This window comes from Oratosquilla oratoria, chromosome 13 (assembly GCF_046742065.1).
Source record: "Oratosquilla oratoria isolate Oo_2021 chromosome 13, ASM4674206v1, whole genome shotgun sequence".
Taxonomy (NCBI): Eukaryota; Metazoa; Arthropoda; class Malacostraca; order Stomatopoda; family Squillidae; genus Oratosquilla; species Oratosquilla oratoria.
Window position 1 is genome coordinate 36,810,623 of NC_134789.1, and position 20,000 is coordinate 36,830,622.

Here is a 20,000-nt window from a genome sequence, read left to right on the forward strand (position 1 = left end):
CACCCTGTTAGTAAACCAATTCTTGCCTATTTTCACCAGCGACGTTAGGAGAGAAATGAATACCAAGAATGTAGTGAAAGGGGATATGATTCCACCCAAGTTATCTAAAGGCTTGCTTCGAAGGGATTTTCAGAACTGGGAAGGGAACGATTTGAATATCAATGAGAAAAAATAATTTTCTGAGAATTGTGGGTTATTTCATTCTCATCCCAGAAACATCAGAAGACTTGCAAGTTAACCCGAGTGACATGAACGATGAAAATCTCGAAATAGGTTTGAAAATTAATAAAAGTAAAGCTTATGTTAACTCGAAAATTCAGAGTACAGCAATTATAATCGGTGGAAAATTATAGTTATTCAGGCCAAATAATAATATCGACTAAAGATCATGAAAATTTAATAGACATAAGTGTCACACTTAGCAGAATAAATTTGGTAAATATAGGAGCCTCATACGAGGCCCTCTACCTTTATATCTGAAACGCAAAGTTTACAATTAGTAAATCAGATACGATTGTGAAACTTGGAAATTGATGAATGTTATGAAGATGGAGTTAAGAAGTGTAGAGAGGGCATTGTGGAGATCAGGAACAAGGAACAAACAGGAAGAAGGTAAGCTGGATGAGAGGGCGGACTGGAGTGAAAGATACAGTGGAGCTGACGAAGAAAAAATAAAAAAAGAATATTGCGTAGATCAAGTATCCACACAGGAGGCTCGACATTTAGCAAATGTGTTACTGACCGGACGCCGCTAGATGGGAAGCGTCAAGAAGACCATACAAAAAGTGAAATGAAACAGAAAAATTTGCAGGAGTGACGTGGCAGAGGTTGAAGCAGTGTTGCAGTGTGTTAAACGTAGGTTTACACAACCCAGAAAGCAGATATACCTCTTTAGAGAAAACAGAGTGCGTACGAAACTTAGGAGTGCTAGTGAGTCCTGACCTTAAATCCAGGAAACAGTGCATTAGCTCCAGGATTAGAGTTAACAGGACATTAGGTTTCATTGCTAGGACGGTTATGAATAAAAATGCAGAGGTAGTAATAAAAATCTAGCTGGCGTTAGTTAGATCCACCCTTGACTATGCGGTACATTTTTTTTTTTTTTTTTTGTCCTACAGAATGGACATTAATTCACTAGAATCAGTAATGAGGAGAAAGACCAAAATGATAAATGGGCTCAGAAATTTACCTTACGAGGATAGGCTTAGGCACCTTAATTTACACTCTCTAGAAGAAAGACACAGAGTGTGGGGTGATCTAATAGAGGTGTCCAAGTGGATCAGCAGGTTTTAACAAGAGTGATCCAGACAAGGGTCATCATATTAAGACATCAGGGCAGGACTCGCAGTAATGGATTTAAATTGGACAAATTTAGATTTAAGAAAGAAATAGGCAAGAACTGGTTTACCAATAGAATGGTCAATGAATGGAATAGACTTAGTAACCATGTAGTAGTGAGCGCTGAAACTATCGGTTGTTTTAAGAGAAGGTTAGATAACTTTATGGATGGGGATGATAGGTGGTAATGGACATGGAACTGCCTTGTGTAGGCCTTATGGTCTCTTGCAGTCTCCTTCATTCTTATGTTCTAAGCCTTTTGTTCCTAAGTAGACTCTGAATGACAGGTTGACCGACTGATTGAATTCACTTCTGGAGGAAAACCAAGGACATGACGTCATGAGTTAAGACACAAAGACACAAGAAGCCCTCTAAGCTGCTTCGAACCGGGAAGCACAGACGGAATGAATCTGCAACTCGAGTAACATGACTTTCGTAGTTCCTTGGGACGTCAAGGCATTTCCTCACACTGACCCATCGTTATTGAGTTTTTTGGTTCATGCTTTAGTCTCTCGTTTCCTCTGTTACAGTGGTTCTTAACCGGGGATGCTCGCGCCCCCTAGAGATGCGAGATCAGTTCCTAGGGGGAACTCTAGATGGGTTTCTAGGGGGAACCCTAGATCGGTTCCTAGGGAAAACCCTAGATGGGTTTCTAGGGAAAACCCTAGATCGGTTCCTAGGGAGAAACCTAGATCTGTTCCAAGGGGGAATCCTAGAGGAATTCCTAGGGGGAACCCTAGATCGGTTCCTAGGGGGGAACCCTGGATGGGTTCCAAGGGGGAATCCTAGAGGAATTCCTAGGGGGAACCCTAGATCGGTTCCTAGGGGGGAACCCTAGATGGGTTCCTAGGGGGAACCCTAGATCGGTTCCTAGGGGGAACCCTAGATCGGTTCCTAGGGGAAACCCTAGATGGGTTCCTAGGGGGAACCCTAGATGGGTTCCTAGGGGAAACCCTAGATCGGTTCCTAGGGGGAACCCTAGATCGGTTCCTAGGGGGTACCCTAGATGGGTTCCTAGGGGGAACCCTAGATCGGATCCTAAGGGGAACCCTAGATCGGTTCCTAGGGGGAACCCTAGATGGATTCCTAGGGGGAACCCTAGATGGGTAGATAAAACAATATAAAATACCAAACAGAAATTTGGCTATTTAATCTTAAAAAAAAAAAAATAGCATGCAGGACAAAGGGGATTCAGAAAATGTGACCATCGACCGAGGGCGTGTAACTGACATGTCGCAGCGCGTCACGGACATATCACGAGTGTATCATTGACATGTCAAGGACATATCGCAGGCGTGTTGCGGATTTCTCGTGGGCTTTTCTCAAATGTGTCACGGACAGATCGTTGACATGTCATTGACGTGTCACAGACTTGTCATGAACATGTGGATATATCCAGGTGTGTCGCGGGCGTGCCAGACATATATCGGCTGTGTCGCGAACGTGTCGTGGACATGTCGCGGATGTGTCATGGACGTATTACGGACGTGTCAGAGAACGTGTAACGGACATGTTAGAACGCGTCATGGACACGACACGTATCATCTCATGGATACGACACGGATCATGTGACAGACATGTTGCGGAACGTATCACGGACGTGCGAATGTGTCACGGACATATTGCGGAACATGTAACGGACATGCGAATGTGTCACGGACATGTTGCGGAACATGTCACGGACATGCGAATGTGTCACGGAGACATGTTGTGGGACGTATCACGGACATGCGAATGTGTCACGGACTTGTTGCGGAACATGTCACGGACGTGCGAGTGTGTCACGGACATGCTGAGGACGTGTCGCGGGCATGTCTCGAATGTGTCATACAAGAGTGGCCCTCAGACTTTGCGGCCAAAAATAACTTGTTAAGAGGAAAATCTTAAAAAATTGAATTGGAACTTCACAGGTTGCAAAAGACAATTTTGACAAACATTTCTTCCAATCTCTGTCATCTTTTATACAATATTTCTTTACCAGGACGATGGGGCGAGATGCAGGAATGACCCGTCATCTAAGAGGAGCTAAGACTAGAGGGAAGGAGGGAGGGAGGGATGGTGTATGGGAGTGGAGTGGGTGGGGATGAACTGGGTGGAAGTGGAATTATGCTTTTTGACTCTGGCTACCTCCCTTGTAAGGGAAAAAAGCACTTTGTGTGTGTGTGTGTGTGTGTGTGTGTGTGTGTGTGTGTGTGTGTGTGTGTGTGTGTGTGTGTGTGTGTGTGTGTGTGTGTGTGTGTGTGTGTGTGTGTGTTTCTTTACAGTTTTGTGGTACTTTTCAAGAGCACTTTGGCTCTGTGGATGGTGGGCACTGGAGGGGACTTAGGCGACCCTTAATTTCTTCAACAATGAAATGAACATCTTAGACATATACATCTTAGACACTTCAATCAAATCCTAGATTTTTATATCCTTCGAACGTAACTACTGCTATAAAAATTTCTTATTATGATGGCTAAATCCAATATGATTTAGGCCAGGTTCCTTGCGAAAATCTGTAAGCCGCTGGGACAAGTTGATAGGCTCGTAATATTACTTCGTAGTCAGCAGACTGTGTGTCATTTCACACGAACACAATTTGGGCTCTTTTTGTTCATCTAGATTGCAGCAAATCTGGGCAGTATTTCTTCGGACACCTTTCAAACATATGAAAGTAATTACCGACATGGTTAGGTTAGCAAAGTCTGTGCAGTCGCACCGCGCAGGTAGGCACCAATACATCCTTGGCTAAAATGAAGCTTAGGAAGACCTACACAAGAGCTACACGCAGTTAGTTTCCTCTACTGTTTGTAGTGAGTGGGCTACGGAGAAAGGAAAAAGGGTCAGTGAGTTCTTGTCCTTTATTTGGATGGGTCAAAACTGAACTGTTTTTACACGTGGCCCGAAGCCGTATATATACCGCTCGGGCAAGCCCCCGCGGTGCATAATTTTCCCTAATTGCATTGGGTTGGATCAGCGCCGAGTCACTCTGACCAGGCAGATATGCGCGTCAGATAGCGCCGCGCCTTTTCTGATGTGTGCCACGTGGTCAATACAATGCGCGCCATTCGGTTTGTACATACTAAATGCCCTTCATTAACCCCACTGACCTCATTTCCAATACCCTCGACTGACCGAAGTTCCTACTGTTCACAGCTGAGAGACATGAAGTCGGGGACAAGCCCCTACGCGAAGTGATCGACCTGCTGGGGGGCTGGCCGGTGACTGTAGAGGGGGACTGGACCCTGCCAGACTTCAGCGTCGAGGAGATGGTGGGGCGACTACGTGGGAGATACAACCAGGCCATCCTCATCGACCAGTGGGTCGGTCCTGACGACAAGAACTCTTCCGTGAATATCATACAGGTAAGGCGAGATCGGTGAGTACTTCGGAAGGATAATCGACGGAGTCGGGGTTGTGACCTGTGGGTGTGGATTGTGACACACAACACAGCTTGTGGAACGATAACACTACGCAGTTAGTTATAGGAGTTCTATAGCGTGTGGACTTTGTTTTCAGTTTTGTCCCCCACGAGATATAGGAGCCCTATAAACCATTTCAATAGAAGCTGCATGTTTTAGATTCCTCTTAATTAGATGCAGTAGCGCGTCAAGACCGAATGACCAGATTGTGCACTCACCATCATTTTTTTTTTTTTTTTTTTTTTTTTTTTTTTTTTTTTTTTACAATCTTTCCCTGGGTCTCTTTTCTTCAATTACCGATAATGTATCGAACATCCGAGACACGAAGTATATACTAAAAGTTTTAGGTCCTGTTCACACTAGCGGCTTGAAACACCGCGGTTTGAACCACGGCGATTCAATTTCAATGGAAGCCAATGGGGGCGTATCGTCGCGGTTTTCGTGCTGTTCAAACCGCTAGTGTGAACAGGGCCTTGACTGATTTACTTTGCTTACAGATATTGTTCTGGCTAGTGTATTTTTTTCTTTCTTTTTTTTTAGGAGTCCCTCGATCTCTCACCACCTCTTACTAATTTTATTCCATGCCCACAGTTGGACCAGATGCAGCAACTGGGACTCCCCAGCCGGGAGTACTTCCTCCGCAAGAACTCCTCCCAGGACGCACTCAAAGCCTATCTGCGCTTCATGACCGACGTGGCGGAGCTTCTGGGCGCCAAGGGCGAGAAGGCGAAGAACGACCTCCAGGAGGTCCTCGACCTTGAGACGCAGATAGCCAATGTAAGGACCGACTCGGTGTATGTTCCAGTTCATCCCGAGCATAGTCAAGTGTCTGACTGCTCTGGGTTAAGACCTAGTAAATATTGTCCATACCATATACCAAGGTTTTTTTCCGCTTCAAAGGGAGGTAGCCAAAAAACAAAGGCATAAAAACCACTCCCACCTATTCCATCCCTATCATACTCCACTCCCCTCCACCCTCTTCCCTCCCTCTTATCTTGTCACATATTGAATATATATATATATATATATTCAATATATATATATATATATATATATGTGTGTGTGTGTGTGTGTGTGTGTGTGTGTGTGTGTGTGTGTGTGTGTGTGTGTGTGTGTGTGTGTGTGTGTGTGTGTGTGTGTGTGTACCAAAGAACTTTCCCAAAGGAATTGTACGAACATACACGCACATTTCATCCTTAACAAAACAATCTAAACCACAATGTCACAGTCCAATAACACATCCCACCTCAACACTTCACTGTCCAAAACTTCTCGAAGCCCTATGGGCCTGACAGTGACCTGACCTGACCTGACTCCGTTCCACCACCCTTGACCTCAGGCCACTCTGCCGCAAGCCGACCGCCACGACACGGGGAGCAACTACATCAAGCTGAGCCTGGCCGACCTGCAGCGAGAGGTCCCCGAGTTCAACTGGACCGAATATCTCGGGGCTTTCATCGAAGAGGATCTTGAACCGGAGGAACCTATCGTGGTCTACGCCATGCCCTACTTCAAACTCTTGGGGAAAATCCTACAAAAGACCGAGCCGAGGTGAGCTTTTCATTTTCAATTTATATTTATTTTTCGAGATACGTTGCGTGTGTGTGCGTGTGGGAGTGAACGAGCGAGGGTGTAGGTGTGGGTGCGAAGTGCGCATGTGCGTGTATCCGAATGTTAGTGTGTGTTGGGGGGGGGGGGGCGTGTGGGGGCGTGTGTGTGTGTGTGTGTGTGTGTGTGTGTGTGTGTGTGTGTGTGTGTGTGTGTGTGTGTGTGTGTGTGTGTGTGTGTGTGTGTGTGTGTGTGTGTGTGTGTGTGTGTGTGTGTGTGTGTGTGTGTGTGTGTGTGTGTGTGTGTGTGTGTGTGTGTGTGTGTGTGTGTGTGCACGTGCGTGTGTGTGTGTGTGTGCACGTGCGTGTGTGTGTGTGTATACACGTGCGTGTGTGTGTGTGCGTGTGCACGTGTGTGCGTGTGTGTGTGCACGCGCGTGTATGTGTATATGTGTGTGTATTTGTGTGTATAAGTATGTATTTCAATGTGTGTGTGTATGAGTATATGTTTGACGTAGTTGCCCGAAGCCCCTTTGAATTTACAAATTTTGTGTCTCATAAAAGCAAGTCATTCGTCACTAATTCTGTCAAAACTGTTGCCAAGATCATGGTGGAAACAGGAAGACAAAAAAGTGAAATTTATTCGGGAAAAAAAATCATGAAAAAATCTTTCCTTCCAGTAAAAAGATCGATCCTTTATGTATGTCGGCAAATTTAATTTTTAAACAAATCCAAACCAACCACTCTTAGGCTATATCCTTGCTTTCCAGTTCTCACCTATCACTCCGCGCGCGCGCACGCACACACACACACACACATACACACACACACATACACACACACACACACACACACACACACACACACACACACACACACAAATTCAAAACATCTGGTGAAACACTATAACAAGCATATGTATTCTACCAATAAAATCTAAACAAGTGAACAATATATTTAGCCTAATTTGCGAGTGGCGCGCGTCCAGACCTGCCCAAATCACATTCCTGCAAATCCCCGTTGACATGGGGGCTATTTAGTAGCCGCTGGTGCTATTGACTTGTAAACTATTCCTCTACTTGACCAATTTAAACGGAAAACTAGTAAACTTGCCTCCAAACTATCCTAGTGTCAATACTTACTTGCCGTTAGGTAAGTTAGCTAGCAGCTAGCACTATCGGCTACTGAACTAGCCCCATCTCAATGAGGCTATACAAACAAACGTTCGGAGTTCTCTGTAGGCTACAACATGAGATAAAACTATACTTTTGTGTGCATCTTTGTATTAACTCTATTTTCTATAAAACATACGTGTTAGTTTTGTATATAAAAATATTGGATTTTGTATATAGAAAAGAAATGCTTATCGCGACCTCCCCCTTTTTCCTCATCGATCTGCTCCCAAGATTTGTGAAGCTGATATTCCAGAGACAAAACTGGTATAGCGACATTAGTTCATGAAGAGGGGATGAAGGGAGACGTGGGTGACGTCACGTCGTTGGGTGATGACGTCAAGTCGTGTCGTTCTTTGGCAAAGCGCTTCCTGGTGTATGCCCACAGTTGATGATTGATGATCATAAACCTCTGTCGTCTCACAACTAACACCACAGTCGGACGAGAGAAAGAATTGAGTAAGCGCAACTATATATTTCGATTGCTAACTGCAGCCCTCTTCAGTAGTACAAAGTGGAAGGAGAATGCTGTCTTAAATAGCAACCTCTTACAAAGGAAAGAGGAGAACTTGTCAAAGAATAAATGTCACTACTGAAGAGGATTGCAATTAGCAATCGAAATATACAGTTTCTCTTACTCAACTCCTTCCTTCGTCCGACTGTGGTTTTAGTCGTGATTTACAAACGTGTTACGACATTTCTCACCATTGCTCTCTCGTCTCCCTCCTTCAGGGTGATCTGGAACTACGTTCTTTGGCGTTTGGTGCAAGACTTCACTCCCCACCTGACGTCAGACTACCAGGCCCGGCGTCACGAGTTCCGCAAGGTCCTCCTTGGCATCCAGTCCGACCGAAACCGCTGGAATCAGTGCATCGACATCACCAACAAGCGGCTCGGCATGGCCGTTGGAGCGCTCTTCATCAAGGAGAACTTCAACCCGGAAAGCAAGGTGAGGAGGGTTATGTTAACCCGAAGACGAACGAACGAACACACACATACACACACACACACAAATAATGAGCTCTGAGCTCACTGCCGTAGGGTGGTGTCTGGCTGTCTCGACAGAGACTGCAGCAGATCCGAGGTGAATACACACACACACACACACACACACACACACACACACACACACACACACACACACACACACACACACACGCACGCTCGGTGGCGCGGTTGGTAGAGTCCCAGACTGTCAGTATGGCGGTACCGGCGGTACCTGGTTCGAATCCTGCCCAGGGCTGAAATAATTTCAGTATCGCTGCGCTTCGAGTCGTTACTCCAACTCTCGTGGGCGGGGAGTTGGGTGTGTGTGTGTGCGTGTAAGGTCACAGCATTACCTATAGATCGGTCATACGAGCTCTGAGCTCTCTTCCGGGAGGAAAAAAGCTGTCGATCACGAGTCCAACACGTGATCCAAAGAGCAAGGTGAATCACACACACACACACACACACACACACACACACATAGATTTTAAGAACAAACTAGATGTTGCGAAATACAACGACGGGACACCATGAGCATAGCTCTTTTTCCCGTAGAATACAACTAGGTAAATACACGTCAATCATGAGTCCAACACGTAATCCAAGACCATGGTGAATCACATACATACACACCCTACATACACGCACACAACGAACTTTTTTTTCGGTATCCACACTAAAAATTAAACTTAAATTCTATAACACCACCACTTTAAGGTACATTTTATTACAATTTTGTATGGTAACTGCTTTCTTCGCGGAGAAAGATAACAAGTGGACCTTTCCTGCTACCCTCATCATTTCCATTCCATTAGATGGCGACGCAAACAACATGTTGAGCCATCACTGTTTTCTAGGTCTAAATGTTGCGACGGGACACCATGACACGAATGTCAATCTTTGAACTGGCACGCTTTTTTTTATTATTATTAATAATACCATAGACCTGTAATAAAAATACTTCCCTGTACACCACAGCTCAGAAAAAAATAGACAAACATAAGTAAATAAACAAGTGAGTAGATGAATAAATAAGATAATAAACAAAATTGATAAGTAAATAGATAAATATAAGTAAATAGACAAACAAATAAATAGATGAATAGCCATCAACAAGTAGAGAGACGGCTAAATACATAAACAATGTCAGGTACCAAATATAGAAAATCACCTAGATCCACATACATACACCAAAGGCCTTTTCCCCCCTTACACGGGGGGTAGCCTAGTACCTCGACCCACCCCTTCTAAAAGACCCAAAAACAGTAGACAGGTGGACACGTTACCAGTAAGGTTTCCAGAACCCCCAAATGCCTCCTAACACCTCTTGGACACCTCCAGGAAACGGCCCTCGAGATGATCCACACCCTGAGAGAGGCTTTCAGCGACCTCCTGGAAGAGAACGACTGGATGGACGACGAGACGCGGGCCGTTGCCAGGGAGAAGGCCAACGCCATGAACGAGAAGATCGGCTACCCGGACCTTCTCACCAAACCAGACGAGTTGGCAAAAGAATATGAAAACGTAAGCAGCCTATTGATTTCCCTTGTCGAGGGAAAGGTCACTATGTTATGCTATGCTATGCTATGCTATGCTATGCTATGCTATGCGTTTCTCTATCTCCCTCTACCCCCTCTCCCTCACTCCTCTCTCTCTCTCTCCCCTTTCCCGATTTTCCTTGTTGAGGCAAAGGTCTCTATGCCATGCTATGCTATGCGATGTGTTTCTCTATCTCCCTCTACCCCCTCTCCCTCCCTCCCCCTCTCTCTCTTTCTCTCTCTCCTCCCTCCCCTTTCTCTCTCTCTCTCTCTCTCTCTCTCTCTCTCTCTCTCTCTCTCTCTCTCTCTGCTGTGTGTGTGTGTGTGTGTGTGTGTGTGTGTGTGTGTGTGTGTGTGTGTGTGTGTGTGTGTGTGTGTGTGTGTGTATGTGTGTGTGTGCGCGCGCGTGTGGTATCTTAACTAGGGACCACCAACGCATTTCTTGATTGACCAATGCACTCTTCCTGCAGATCTACAGTTGCCCTCAATTTAATTGTAATATGTTTACAATGGCTGTCATTGGAGTTTCTCTCTAATGAATAAAAATAGTTTGGTTACAGACTGAATAATCATATATGATCCAAAATGTAGAGAACGGGTTAATGATGATTGTTTGATCTTCGTTTCTGAAGCCCATCTGGCATAACTCAAGCATCCTCCTTTGCACGAAGATCGCGAGTGACCAAAGATTTCCATTTTATGAAAAGATTTTTTTTCTTCTTCCCAGCTTACAAGCATCCTCCTCCGCGCTAACGACCGCAAGTGACCAAAGGTTTCCAGTTTTCCAGACCTTTTTCTTCTTCTTTCCAGCTCACCATCGTCGAGAACCGCTACCTGGAGAACTTCTTCAACTTGATGGAGTTCGACGCGCACAAGAACCTGGCTCGACTTCGCCAGATGGTCAACAAGACGAAATGGTCAACTGCACCAGCTGTCCTCAACGCCTTCTACAACCCCAACTTCAACGATATCGGTACGTTTAGATCTTACACTCAATCCCATCTGCCCTTTTAGTAAAAATGTTCTCGCAAATGGGTGTTAAACGGTCTCTAGTGCATCCTGTCTAGGGAAACTTCAACCTACGTGATCTTAAATCCCTTTTCCAGCACATTGGGGATTATGCCCCATCAGCACAATATCGACAGTAAAGTTTACTGAGTTCAGATTTAACCTTTCTGTTCTTTCATATATCTGCTCACATGTATGGGGAACATCCGTGGCGACAACATGCACCCATGTCTCAGCAACATCTCCATCCCGATCCTCCACTACCACGAACGCTTCACCCTCCTCATAATGTTCTTCACTTATTTCAAAAGGGCTAATTCCTTTGCACCCAATTCATCACCAGTTTCATAAAGATATATATACATATACATATACATATATATATATATATATATATATATATATATATATATATATATACATACATATATATATATATACATACATATATATATACATATACACATATATATATACATATATATAAATATATATATATAAATATAAATATATATAAATATATTCTTTTTTTTTTTTTTTTTTTTTTTTCTTTTTAAACGAGAGTTCCCTGGGTTAGGTACGCATTAGAATTCAATCAGTCAAGAATATATGGAAAGAATGAAAGCATCAATTTATGGCCTTGGTGGACTTGGAAAAAAACACGTGAGAGTGGGTAGGAATCTTTATGCGAAGTAACTGAACTGCGCGAGGTAGAGAGCAGCTTGAGAATAAGTAAGAGTTGTATATACAGGAAACATGGTGTGTGTGTGTGTGAGAGAGAGAGAGAGAGAGAGAGAGAGAGAGAGAGAGAGAGAGAGAGAGAGAGAGAGAGAGAGAGAGAGAGAGAGAGAGAGAGAGAGAGAGAGAGAGAGAGAGAGAGAGAGAGAGAGAGAGACCTGAAACAAGAAAGCGAATCCTGTCAACATGGACTTTTATTACTCACGCGAAGTACGGAAGAGATGACACTTGAAAACAGTTGTGGGAGGTGAAGACAAACTGAAGATATTATTATAAGAATTTAGGGGAAGTGTTTGAAGGAAGAAAATAAAAAGCAAAGACAACAAAACGAGATTATGAGAAGTTAATGATCGGAGAACAGGTCAGACACTCAAAACGAGGTTATGAGATTAAGTAAATGCAGGGAGAAGCACAGGTCAGATACTCAGAACGATGTTATGAGAAGTAAATGCGGGAGAGAGAACAGGTCAGACACTCAAAACGAGGTCATGAATAGTATATGCGGGGAGGAGCACAGGTCACATACTCAAAACGAGGTTATGAGAAGAAGTAAATGCTGGAAGGAGAAGAGGGCAGATACTCAAAATGAGGTTATGGAAAGGAGTAAATGCGAGGAGGAGATCAGGTCAGACACTCAAAACGAGGTTACGAGACGAAGGAAATTCGGGGAGAAGCAGAGTTTAGATACTCAAAGTTCCATCCTCTTTAATACAGAGTTTAGGTGTTCTCCCTTCTACAGCTCAGATTTTTCTTTAGGTTGTTCTCAAACTAGGTCAAGAATCACATTTTTCTTCGTGGCTTTTGCTTGCCCAACAGAAACTTTCTTTTTTCTGCAGTAACCAATGCTTGCTGCATTGCTTCTGACCCAGGGCATTGGGCGAGATGCAAGGATGACCCGTCATCCAGGAGGAGCCAAGAAAAGAGGGAGGAAAGGGTGGTGAATGGAAGTGGAGTATGTGGGGATGAAATGGATGATAGTGGATTTTACGCCTTTTGACTTTGGCTACTTCCCTTCTAATTGGGAATAAGCCCTTGGTATATGTATGTATGTATGTATGTATGTATGTATGTATGTATGTATGTATGTATGTATGTATGTAATCATACTGATGTTGATCCCTACCAATTGTACATCTTCTCTCACAAATAATTTCTTACCGTATCCTTATTCCAAGTTTTTTTACTGTGTAATATTCATTTGTAGCCATCGACTTGTCTTCACAGATACGGTATGCTTACATATATATGTGGACATTCGGCACTCTATAATCATGATTTGTGTATGCAAACCCAAATGACCTCTTTGTCATTCTGCAAAAATCATAATCACAGGAAATTAGATACACATCTCATCTCATCTTCCCATCTTAGTGACATCATCTAGAACTCTTCAGTCCTCATTCAAACGTATTTCTAGACCTCATCCAGAAGTCTTTATTCCTAGATCTGACACCCTAGCCTTTCCATTGTATTCACACGCGTATTATGCTTCATCCAGCGAAAGATATTGTTCAAAACAATACTTTTCTTTTCTTTTCTTTTCACTCGTTGTTTTCATTTGTTGTTTTTCAGAAATTTAAAAATCTTCGTCTATTTCTTTTTCTGTGCTAAAACCGAATTGAATCTCAAATGGCTTTACTTTAGGCATTGCTGTTATTTCATTTCTACATATACATACATATATACGTAAATACATACGTATATACATGCCTACATATGTACATATATACGTACGTATATACTTATATACCTGCATGCATGCATAATATACATACGTACACATATACATACGTACATATACACATACGTACATACATATGTACATACATATGCACATATATACATAAATACATATGTACATACATACGCACATATATACATAAATACATGCATACATTACCAGAGCCTTTCCCCCTTGTAAGTAGGATAGCTAAATCAAAACAGACAGCCACCCAAACCCCTTTCATCACTCCTACCATCTTTGCATTTTGGGAATGAAGAGCCACCCCTATTTCGCGCCACGCCGGTTGAGTTAAAGGTAATGCAGCGAGGCACAGCTCCTCCACAGCAGGACCCGAAGCTTGTTTACCCCCACTGATTCATTATATGGTACCCCGGCAACACCCACTCGAAAAAATACGTACGATGCAGACAAGAAAAACATCAGACATAATGTCTTTATTCACGCACACTCTCCATCTACTTATGTCTAAAAAATCTTCATTTAAAAGTCTTCTGCACTCTCTCTTCTTTGCTCAACAGACAATCCTTTTGCGTCAAAATTCCCCTGTACCCTGTCCATCCACCTCATCCTTTGTTTTCCTCTTGATTTCATTCCATCTATTTTTGCTTTTCATGTTGTTTTTTTCACCATCCGCTCCTCATTAATTCTTTCCATGTGCCCAAACCACTTCAGCACATTTTTATCATCTGACAACTTTTTTTTCCACATGTCTCCATCATTGCCATCTTTCCCGTTTTTTTTTTTTTTTTCTTTTTTTAACGTGTATTCCAGACCCGCTACTCCTGGATCTCTACCCTTGAACAAGGTTTCTAAAGCATAAACACAACCTAAAGTCTTACCTGATACGTGCATAAATATACTCTGTGGGAACATGAACTTGTGAGAGCATTGCAATTACTCTGCCTTTATTATGTTCTTATGTTCTTATGTTCTTCCTGGCACAGTGTTCCCCGCGGGCATCCTGCAGCCGCTGTTCTACTCGCAACACTTCCCCAAATCCCTCAACTACGGTGGCATCGGCGTCGTCATCGGCCACGAGATGACCCACGGCTTCGACGACAAAGGACGCCAGTTCGACAAGGACGGCAACCTCAAGCAGTGGTGGAACACCCGCACCATCGAAGCCTTCAGGTGAGCGAATGGCAATGAAGACTCTTTCTTCCCTTTTCTTTTTTGGGAACCCGGGGGGGGCCGTTCACGGGCGGCATAATGTGCGGACGCTGAGCGGGGGAATTAAGGGTTAGGATTTGGACCAAGAATGAGATGAGGATCAAAGCTAAAGGGGGATCCGAAGGATTAGGGTTTCAGGATTGGGATTAGGATGCCAGTCTTCGGTTTGTTACCATTTCCGAGATCACTTCGCTGTCATGTCTGGCGTGGACAATGGCTTCTCCAAGACTTCTGACAAACTCTTCCCAAAAACGAAGTTTCCTTTTTCAAATACGAAATGAGGTAACGTTTCCTTACCTTCATCTCCGTCTCTCTTTTCTATTCTTAATTAAACCTATCATTATGGTCCCATTTTTTTACATTCCTCCTAGGGCGACATAATACAAGATAAATCACATCTTGTTCAAACCAAGAATTCATAACTGCATATGAAACCATTTCTACAGCAAAGTCGAGCTTTCTATTCCTTTTCGAGCAGGTTTTTGCTAACTTCATTTCCTTTCCCCTCCCAGGGAGCGGACGCAGTGCATCATTGACCAGTATTCGGGTTACAAGGTGGACGAAGTCGACCAGTACATCAACGGCCGGATGACACAGGGTGAGAACATTGCCGACAACGGCGGCATCAAGCAAGCCTACAGGGTAAGGAAGAACTCCACCTTTAGGTTCTGAACATGACGATGATCATTATAAGAACGTCTTAGACAAACATAACCTGATGGTTATACTTCAATTACTAACCTTGACAATGGCGTTATATTTTCGGTTGTGTATGCATGTCTGTCTGTTTGTTAGCAACCTTTCACAAAGGGTCACTAATGATTCGGTTTAACATCGCAAACTCCTCTATTCAGGAGGCTAGGACAGTGCCCCTTACAGAGGACTTTGTGAGGTGGAATTTAATGAACCATGCCCTTGGTCCACCTCGCTGGCGGCAGGATTCGAATTGTTGTCACCTCGACCCCCGCCGCAAGTAGCGACGCTCTAGCTTGCTCGAACAGCGAATTATTAGTGATTCGGATCACGACCCGTGATTTATTTGTTTTATTTTATTTTGTTTTTTAAGACAAAGTCGGGTATTTTCACGCCAACTGTGGCAAGTCACAATCTCAAGACTTGCATAGTCATTGGACGCGACTGCCTTGTCGGAAGTCTCCCCCCCCCACCCCACACCGGAGTACTTCCAATTAGTTTCCGAACGCTATTGTATTCCTCTTCAACTCTCTTACAAAATAATAAGCAATCCAATAGGATTCAGCAGCTAAACTCTTAAATCAAAAAACCATCATGCGTTTGAGTCTGTCCAAGATACAGGTTTGAGTATACAATGTTCTTGTATGTTCCGCATCAATTCATCCTGCGAAATGGTATCAAAGACGCTCGCTGGCCGACCGGGTAAGAGCGTCCCTGAGGTCGAAGTGACGGTAGTTCGAACCCTGACGCCAGCGGGTTGGACCAAGGGCATGGTTTATCAAATTCCACGATACGAAGTCCTCTGTAAGAGGCACGGTCCTAGCCTCCTGATAGGGGAAGTTTGTGACGTTAAACCGAATTTAGTATCAGGAAGATTTTAACAAGACCGGGTCTGTTTAGCTCAAGAAAAAAACTAACGATATGACAGTATGAGTAGTCGCTGCCTCAATCACAATGTCTTTTGGCGTCATACGGTTAGTTTCACTTCCAAAGTAAACTGACCAGGTCTTCATCATAGGACTTCGGACCTTTGGGTACCAAATTGTTCGTGTTTCTGGGTCGTCACCAGAAACGCATTGTTTACCAAAAGGTAATAACCTCCGTGGTTAACTGGAAACCGGTCAAAGTGGCTGGGACGCCCCTTTGTTTCTGAACGCCTCGCGCGAATAACCTCGACTGCCTTGCCACTGACTGCTCCCATTTTGCCCTTCCACAGGCTTACCGCCAGTGGGTGGAACGCAACGGAGAGGAGAAGCTCCTGCCGGGAATGAACCTCAACCACGACCAGCTGTTCTTCCTCAACTACGCTCAGATTTGGTGCGGTTCGATGCGCTCCGAAGACGCACTCTCCAAGATCCGCTCCTCCGTACACTCGCTGGGTCCCATACGCGTCCTGGGTCCCCTGTCCAACTCTGAGGACTTCGCCCGAGCCTACAGCTGCCCCTTGAGGAGTAGGATGAACCCCGTCAAGAAGTGCTCCGTTTGGTGAACTTGCTCCTTCTGCTGGTGGAGGAGCCTTCGACGTCAAGGGCACCGCCAATCCGGGCGGCCCTCCTGCAGCCACAGTGCTGTTGAGTTTTCGTCCTCGTCAGGTGCATATCACGACCACCCCGGGAGCCGCAGCCCAGAGCCGCAGCCTCTCCTGCGGCCGGAGTGGAAGCGAGGACACGGCCCTGCCCCGTCTGCGGCGCCGCCGACGCGGTGGGCACGTCCTGTGCACACCTCCTGCCGCAGGGAAACCACGTCCCCGCTGGGTCCGGACTCGGCACGGCCATTGTACATAGTGCCACTTATTCCAGAGATCCCTTTCTATTTTTATGTGACAGTGCAGCAGCGGCCCCCTCGGGTCCCCCTCCCCCCACCCCCGCACCCTCCCTCCGCAGTCGCCTCCCTCAGTTGCTCGGCCCGAAACGCCCTTCGAACTACTGCAGCCACCTCGAGCCTTCAAGTAAAAAACCTTTTCATTCTCCTCCTCCAAGGGCGTCTTCAACATCGAGTCGTTCGTCTTACGCTCTCGTTCGGTTTCCTTTTCTCACCTTGAGTTAACTCCCTCTTCCCCCACCTCCTCCTCCTCCTCCAGCCCCTCCTTCATGCCTCTTCCTCCAGGGGCTCGTCCTTTACATCGAGTTGTACATCTTACTCTTAGCGATTTCCCTTCCTTTCATCTTCCTTGGCCCTGTTTCCTTCATTTCTGTGTTTGACCCAATTTGACCTAACCTTTTCTCCCTTTTGGATATATACGCCACTAACCTTTCCCTCTTTTGTATTTGGTCTAGCACACTTATCCCTCTTCTTAGTATTCGCCCGGGCACTTTAAGTCTCCCCAATCGGTATTTAGCCCAATCCACTTACCTCTGCAACACGTTTTCTTTCTGTTCTGTAGTTCTTAAGGATTCACTGTACGGATGCCTCACCACCCTCTCTGTTCGATAGTTCTTAGGGTTCCATTGTATCGATGATCCAGCTAAATACTATGCGTAGTGCTCCCTCCTCCTCCTCCTCCTCCATGACGTCATCCATCACATTCCAGTTCTAAGCTTCCATACATTATATTTTCCTTTTCTCGCGCAATTTTTTCTTTCGCGATTTTTTCTCTTTCGCGATTTTTTCTCTTTCGCGATTTTTTTCTTTCGCGATTTTTTTTCGCGATTTTTTTTCTCTTCCCAGTCTATGCGGACTGCGTCCATCGTCCTTCTCTCGACTCTTCGGTCTGAGGTCATCCTCGAAAACGACCCCTAACTTCCTGACCCGCACAGAAAGGTGTCTCTACCTCTTATTGATCTTTCTCGACTAAAAAAAAATAATAATTTTTTGTGTAAATAGTTGGGTCAGAAATTAGCTGTCCTTTTTTCATCTCACAGGTAAAAGCACAAAATACACACAAACTCTGCATACGTATACCTGTGAGTGCATATTAATGTGAATGTGCGTGCATATACATAGGACATCATATTTCCATTTTTCATGTACACACAATATAAAGACAAGTGTATACATATGTACATACATATATAATATACATTATGTGTGTGAATGTATGTGCATATGGGTCTGTGTGTGTGCATCTGTGTGTATGTGTGTGTGCATATGTATTAATGTATCTGTGTGTGTGTGTGTGTGTGTGTGTGTGTGTGTGTGTGTGTGTGTGTGTGTGTGTGTGTGTGTGTGTGTGTGTGTGTGTGTGTGTGCGTGTGTGTGTGTGTGTGCGTGTATGTGTGTGTGAGTACGCGCGCGTGTGTGTGCGCGCGTGCGTATGTGTGTGTGTGTGTGTGTGTGTGTGTGTGTGTGTGTGTGTGTGTGTGTGTGTGTGTGTGTGTGTGTGTGTGTGTGTGTGTGTGTGTGCGTGTATGTGTGTGTGAGTACGCGCGCGTGTGTGTGCGCGCGTGCGTATGTGTGTGTGTGTGTGTGTGTGTGTGTGTGTGTGTGTGTGTGTGTGTGTGTGTGTGTGTGTGTGTGTGTGTGTGTGTGCGTGTGTGTTTGCGTGTGTTTATGTATGCGTGTAGGTGTTTGTGTGTGTGTGTGTGTGTGTGTGTGTGTGTGTGTGTGTGTGTGTGTGTGTGTGTGTGTGTGTGTGTGTGTGTGTGTGTGTGTGTGTGTGTCTGTGTGTTTATGTGCATATATATAGATATATATATACACGCGCGCACGCGCGCGCGCGCGTGTGTGTGTGTGTGTGTGTGTGTGTGTGTGTGTGTGTGTGTGTGTGTGTGTGTGTGTGTGTGTGTGTGTGTGTGTGTGTGTGCGTCTTTTCTACAATAAGCTTTTCCATCCTTGTAGGGGCAACCATTTAACTACTTTTACTGCTACGAAGATAACTACAACTCTGAAGGTAAAGGAAGGTCGGAAACAACCTCTTTAACACATAATTGTCCTATTCCACTGTCGCACTAACTACAGTGTACAGGGAATGTGGAAGAGAAGAAATTAGGTACGGTTTTCATAGACTTGGAGAAAGCGCATGACAGGGTAGGTACAAGTTTACTGAGGAAAGAACGGAAGAGATAGAGGGTGCCAAGGGTAACAGTTGAAGGAATTAAAAAAGTCGTGTATTAAGAGGACAATGCATGTGTGTGAGAGGAAACAAAGATGAAAACAATTCACTGTGGAAGCGTTGCTTAAGCAGGGATGTGAGATGTTGTTGTCTCAGTTCACCATTTGTGGATGAAATCGTAAACGAAACCTACAGTAAATTCGAACTTTGCTGAAGACGGGGTGCTTATAGGGAATGGTAAAACGATATAAAGGGTTGATGAGTTTCACTGACTTGATACCCGCATCCCCCACGCCCGCTGGAAACGTCCTTTAAGATCATAAGAATGAAGGAATCTGCAAGAGACCATAAGGCCTACACTAGGCAGTTCCATGCCCATGACCACCTGTCATCCCCATTCATGAAGTTCCCTAACCTTTTCTTAAAACAGCCGATAATTTCAGCGCTCACTAATTGGTTACTAAGTCCATTCCATTCGTTGACCATTCTATTGGTAAACCAGTTTTTACCTACTTCCTTCTTAAATCTAGATTTGTCCAATTTAATCCATTACTGCGTGTCCTGCCCTGTTGTCTTAATATGGTGACCTTGTTTGCGTCACCCTTATTAAAGAGTCATCCTACTGATCTCTTTAGAAAAAAACGTTGGACTTTCCACTGTGTTGTAATAGCCA

General features: G+C 44.6%; 1 protein-coding gene across 1 annotated transcript in view; it reads left to right on the forward strand.

The window, feature by feature from the left end:
• Positions 1 to 20,000, forward strand: part of LOC143032377 (neprilysin-1-like) — a 512,583-nt gene that overhangs the window by 489,949 nt on the left and 2,634 nt on the right. The window contains exons 5-13 of the mRNA XM_076197042.1: positions 4,474 to 4,682; positions 5,331 to 5,516; positions 6,079 to 6,290; positions 8,191 to 8,407; positions 9,787 to 9,969; positions 10,794 to 10,956; positions 14,418 to 14,604; positions 15,156 to 15,285; positions 16,553 to 20,000. The exon at positions 16,553 to 20,000 is cut by the window's right edge and continues 2,634 nt beyond it. Of these exons, the coding sequence (XP_076053157.1) occupies positions 4,474 to 4,682; positions 5,331 to 5,516; positions 6,079 to 6,290; positions 8,191 to 8,407; positions 9,787 to 9,969; positions 10,794 to 10,956; positions 14,418 to 14,604; positions 15,156 to 15,285; positions 16,553 to 16,825 (1,760 nt within the window). The 3' untranslated portion in view covers positions 16,826 to 20,000. The remainder of the gene's footprint in view (positions 1 to 4,473; positions 4,683 to 5,330; positions 5,517 to 6,078; positions 6,291 to 8,190; positions 8,408 to 9,786; positions 9,970 to 10,793; positions 10,957 to 14,417; positions 14,605 to 15,155; positions 15,286 to 16,552) is intronic.